Here is a 4936-nt window from a genome sequence, read left to right as displayed (position 1 = left end):
GGAGGTGTGATAAAGGCACAGGATCGAAGGGCAATGGCAGCGACTTAGCTGCCTTCCCTGCCACCCTCCACACCTCCTACCACCTCCCCTGTCTTCCCACCTCGCCCTTCATCCTGACATCCGAACAGGGCCAGTGGGCCGGGGTGTGTGGGTCCTTGAGCCACACTATGCTCTTTCCTCCTTGCCTTAGGCTGGGGTGTCCTAAACCACGTTTCTTGCAACGTGAGCTCTCTGGGTTTGTTCACGGTGTCTTGGGGTGGGGTGAGAGGGAAGCTCTGAATCAGGTTACCATGGAACTGCTGGTTATTAAACAGTTTTCTTGAAAGCAGGAACTTTCGGGACCTCTAATGGGCTCACTGGTTTCATGACCCTACAAGAGGGTGACTATTACATGCAGGACTGCCCAAACCTGTTCTGCCCACGGAGGCTTCTCAAAGAAGCCATGGAATGCAGTCTGGGATGTGCCACTTTGGGATGACCGTAAACACAGAGGCTGTGTTGCCACCTGTTGGCGGCCTTTTGCTTCACCATAGAATGGCATATTTCACTGTTCTCATTATGGGCTGTTAATGTAGGAAATAAAGGAGCTGCGTTTTGGGGGAGGGGTGTAGGCTGATTTTCCTGAGGAATAATTGTGTGTGGGCACCTGCCTGTACTCTGGCTGGGTTAGGCTCCTCTTCTGTGCCACCCCCCAACCTCCTGGGCTTACAGATATTGTTTTCATTCTGTTGAATCTGGGATTCTCTCTCCTGCATTCTGCTCCTGGGATTTTGGGCATGCATGCACATGCGCCCAGCATGATTTTCAAGCCTTCAGGTCTGGGACTTGAACCAAGGTCAGCCACGTGGGAGTCCAGCACCTTAAGCACCATGCCACCTGCTGGCCTCCTTTAAAAAAAAAAGCCAGAGGGTGTGTACTTGCCAGAGGCAGAAAGAGAGAGAGGGAGAAAGCACCTCTGCAGTGGGTATGGTCACACTGTGACCCCCTTTCTTCCTTTCTCCAGTGTGTTGGGATGTGGGGCACACACACACATCCCTGGCTGCTTCCCAAGCCAATGGGACTGGGATTCAAACCGTGGGTTGGGCATGTGGGATCTGGCTCTTTCAGTTATGAGACCATGGGCCGCTTGACTATAAACTTAAGAGAAGGAAAAGCTTTGTCTTGCTCATTTGTGCACCTTAGCTCCTAGCAGAGTGTCTGGAAAATGCCCATTCTCTCCATAACCGCTGGGATTTATACCCTCTCTCTGCCACTGAGCAGATCCCAAAGACAGGTGAGTAGACTGAACAAAGCATAAACACAATGTAAGTGCCTCTCTGCCAGCCTCGACCACCACTGGTCTGTGGGGTTCCTAAGGAAGGCCATCAGCTGAACTAACAGCTGGACGGGCCCTGAGCCTGTCTCAGAGTGAGAAGGAGCTAATGATTTGGTGAGTGGAAGAGATGGGCTCGGAAGGAGGAGATGGACAAACAAGCAAGCCCCTCATGGCTCCTCGCAGTCTTGGGGCCCACCCCGAAGACCTATCACAGTCTCTGTGCACAGGGAGAAAGGAGGTGAGTCTCCCAAGAGGCTAAGAATGTGTGTTCTTCTAGTGACACCGTCTGGCCACCACCCACACAGAAACACGTGTGCGTATGGTGGACTCCTTACCCGTGTAGTTGGGTGGGCAGACACACACATAGTTGTTGATCCCATCCACGCAGGTGGCGTTGTTTTCACAGTCGTTGTCCTCACAGTCGTCTGGATTAATTTCACACCGCTGTCCCTCGAAGCCCAGAGGACAGGAGCAGCTTTGGGGTGTTGCGGTGGGAGTAAAATGTCCAAGTGGGTGGAGCAGGAGTGGCAGAGGGGAAGGGGTGGGAAATACATACAATTAGTCAGGTCTCCTCTGAATGAGGTTCGAGAACACAGTTTGGACCCATGAGGCCTGGGGTCCTTAGGAGCCTATGAGATCATTTTCTCTAACCGTCTGGTCAGGGCAACATCCCACCTGGGGTCATGCCCTTCAGCAGAGGCTCCTTCACCATCCCCAGCTAAAAGTGCTGCCCTGCAGCGGGCTTAGATACCCCCAGCTGTCTCTAAGTCGCCCTTCCTTGGCTCTTCTGAGCCAGTCTCTTTCTTTCCTTCTTTTTTTTTTTTCTTAGAGATTTTTGCTATAGGGCGCATACAGAGACAGACAAGAGAGACAGAAAGTAAGAAATCCCCCCGCAGGGCCATGGCCACAATCCTTTCTCCTCCGTTCTCCTCCTGGGATCGTGGGGTATGCAGGCACATGCACCTGGCATGAGTTTAAGCCACTGGATGTGGGACTCAAACCATGGTTGACTATGTGGGAGTTCAGAGACGTAACCATTACGCCATCTGCTGGTCCTGCCACAGTCTATCATATTCAAAGAGAGACCCAGAATAATAAATATCCCCTTCAGGTTACATTTTTCACTGTAAGCAGCCTTTCTATCTCGTGGGTCAGCAGGTTATAGGGGCTAAAGGTTTCCTGGGCATGAGTTCTGGACTGCCATTCCCCAGCCGTTGGACCATGGGTGGCCACGGAGATGAAATGAGATGATATAAACACTACACCTAGAAGGACACACAGGAAGTGCTCAGAGCGTGTTAGCCAGCTTCCGTCCTGGACAAAACCACACCACCTCCTTGGACTTCCTGTAGGATTGCATTTCTCCTTACCGCGTATTCCTACCACTCTGAGCCCCCTCCAGCTTCCGGAGGATGAGGGGATAAAGTGAGAGGGCCCTCTCCTGCCAAGACTGAGGCTTTCTGGTGAGTGTGACTTAAAATACAATAAATCAACATGATGCATTTCCTCTTTCTGTCTCTGGAGTATTAAATCTCTTGGATAAAAACATCAATCCTCCTGCTTTCTGTCTGACCTTGGTCACACCCTCGGATCAGGCAGGCATGCAGAGTAAGTCGCAGCAGACAAAGGCTGGCAGATGAGCGGGGTGCAGGGCTGGGGTAGGGTGGTGGGTGGTGGTGGCTGTTTGGGGTGGGGTGGGGTGGGAGTGGGTGTCTGATTAGACAGATGCTGCAGTTGCTCTTTTTTTGGCCCACCCCCCTGTCAGGGATGTGCCCTATCCACAGTGAGCGCCTCTAGCTCCAGATCTGGAATTCCAGCCTCTGGAATTCCAGAGCCTGCTCTAATTCGGGATTTAGCTGAATGAGTAAACTAAACTAACAGGAAGCCAGTTTCTGGACTCCTGGAATCCTACTCAACTCCCTCCCTCTACAATTGAAAACCACATCACATTTTCAATAAAAGACCAGGGCTTCCTGCGGCGGAGCTCCTGAGGTTCAGCAAAACGACTCATTCCTTCTTCTGGAAACCCGCGGCATCCATGAAAAAGCCCAATTCTTCAGCTGGGGTCGCTTTTCAAAGACCTGAACCATGGTGCTGTCCACCTGCTTTCCTGAAGGCCAATTATGATGGTTCTCCCCTGAGTGGTGGGGTTGACTGGCAGTGGGGCACGGGTCACCGGTCCCCAGAATAGGGGGTCACTGGCAGACTGGATGGAGGGTGAATAGAGACTAAAGTCTCCCCTGAGCTCCCTGGAAACCTTGGTGAGGTTGTCAAGGAGACTCCACAGGCAGTTAGCTGTCCCCAGTGGGAGTCGGGGCAGGGCACGACTCAGGTTTCCATCTCCCGTGTGGCCAGCTCTGCCAGCCTTTGCTCTGTTTGTGAGCAGGCAGAGATTAGAGAAGGACCCACATGGAGAGGCAGGTCACGCTCCCAGAGCTGTGACTCTTACGTGGTGTGACGTGTTATGTTCCCTCCCAAAAGACATGATGAAGTCCCGACTCCCAGGACCAGAGAATGTGACATGATTTTGAAAAAGGGTCACTGCAGATGTAACCAGTTAGTCTGGGGTTATACTGGGAGAGGGTGGGCCCTCACCTAATATGACTGGTGTCCTTATAAGACAGCCATGGGGGACAAAGACCCGGGGGAGTGCCATGTGACCACGGGGTAAGAGGCTAGGGTATCGCGGCCATAGGCCAAGGGATGCCGCAGATTGTCAGCAACCCTGAACGCTGGGGAGGGCCCAGGAAGGACAGCCGCCCTGCCTAGGTTTTGGCAGGAGCAGTGCTCTGTAGGCCCCTTGCTCTGGGACTCCTGGCCTCCAGAGCCCAAAGGTCACATCTGTGGTCCTCATTCAAGCAGTCCTAAGAAATTACTCCAGGATGGAGGACGGGTGCAAAGCTCATCCAGACAAGCACGCCTCCTCTATGCCACCCATCCAGAGGCCCAGCTGATGTGGAAGAACTTCCCTCCTCCTTGGGGAGCACCCAGAAGCTGTGCCATCTTCAGTCCTAGCCTCACTGCCTTAACCTCTACCCACTGCCCTAACCTTGTAGACCTGGCCCCTTTCCTTTTGAAAAGTTTCATGAGATTCCTCCTGTATTTGAAACTCCTCAATGGCTAAGGGTGGAAATGAGATACTTCTCTGTGCCGCCAGGAGCCAGGAGAAGCACGGTGGCCCACAGGGGACGCATCTCCCTCTCCCGCACCCCCCACTCCGGCCTGAGCAGCCCTGGCGGGGTTTCCTGGCTGGGCCCGGTGGTTTCCCTCCATTCCTGCCCTCGTGAATGGGCGACAGTGGGAGGTGTGGTCGATGGCAGGCTGGAAAGCAAGCTCTTGAGTCTCACTTTCCAAGTCAGAGTCTCCCGGGGCTGGTTTGGCAGGTGGACCCGCGGAGGGCGGCCCTGTGGGTGGAGAACCGGAACTTGATTTCTTCTGCAGACCGCGGCCGGCCAGCCCCTTCTGGGAGTGAACTGTGCGCAACCTGAGCTCGCGAACTTCCGCACAGAGCTTGGCCAAGGGCTGCCAGCTTACCGCTGGCTCCGTGGGTGGGGGGCAGTTCCCCGTGGTCTGCTTTTCCAGACCCACAGTCGGGAGAAACTGGCCCCCCGGACGCTGCCA

The 4936-nt window shown here is 54.0% G+C and overlaps 1 protein-coding gene across 5 annotated transcripts in view; it reads right to left on the bottom strand.

Annotated features, from left to right (window-relative positions):
* SLIT3 (slit guidance ligand 3) overlaps positions 1–4936 on the bottom strand; it is a 782476-nt gene that overhangs the window by 33184 nt on the left and 744356 nt on the right. For all 5 annotated transcript variants that reach the window (XR_003549377.1, XM_027771828.1, XM_006148363.3 and 2 more), the window contains exon 28: positions 1651–1790. Coding sequence is in view for 4 of the 5 variants with exons in the window: in XM_027771828.1 (XP_027627629.1) it covers positions 1651–1790 (140 nt within the window). In the remaining variant the exon portion in view is untranslated. The remainder of the gene's footprint in view (positions 1–1650; positions 1791–4936) is intronic.

The sequence above is a fragment of the Tupaia chinensis genome, unplaced genomic scaffold (genome assembly GCF_000334495.1).
Source record: "Tupaia chinensis unplaced genomic scaffold, TupChi_1.0 Scaffold000234_1, whole genome shotgun sequence".
NCBI lineage: Eukaryota > Metazoa > Chordata > Mammalia > Scandentia > Tupaiidae > Tupaia > Tupaia belangeri.
The sequence above is the reverse complement of the archived record's forward strand: the minus strand, read 5'-3'. Positions and strand labels throughout refer to the sequence as shown.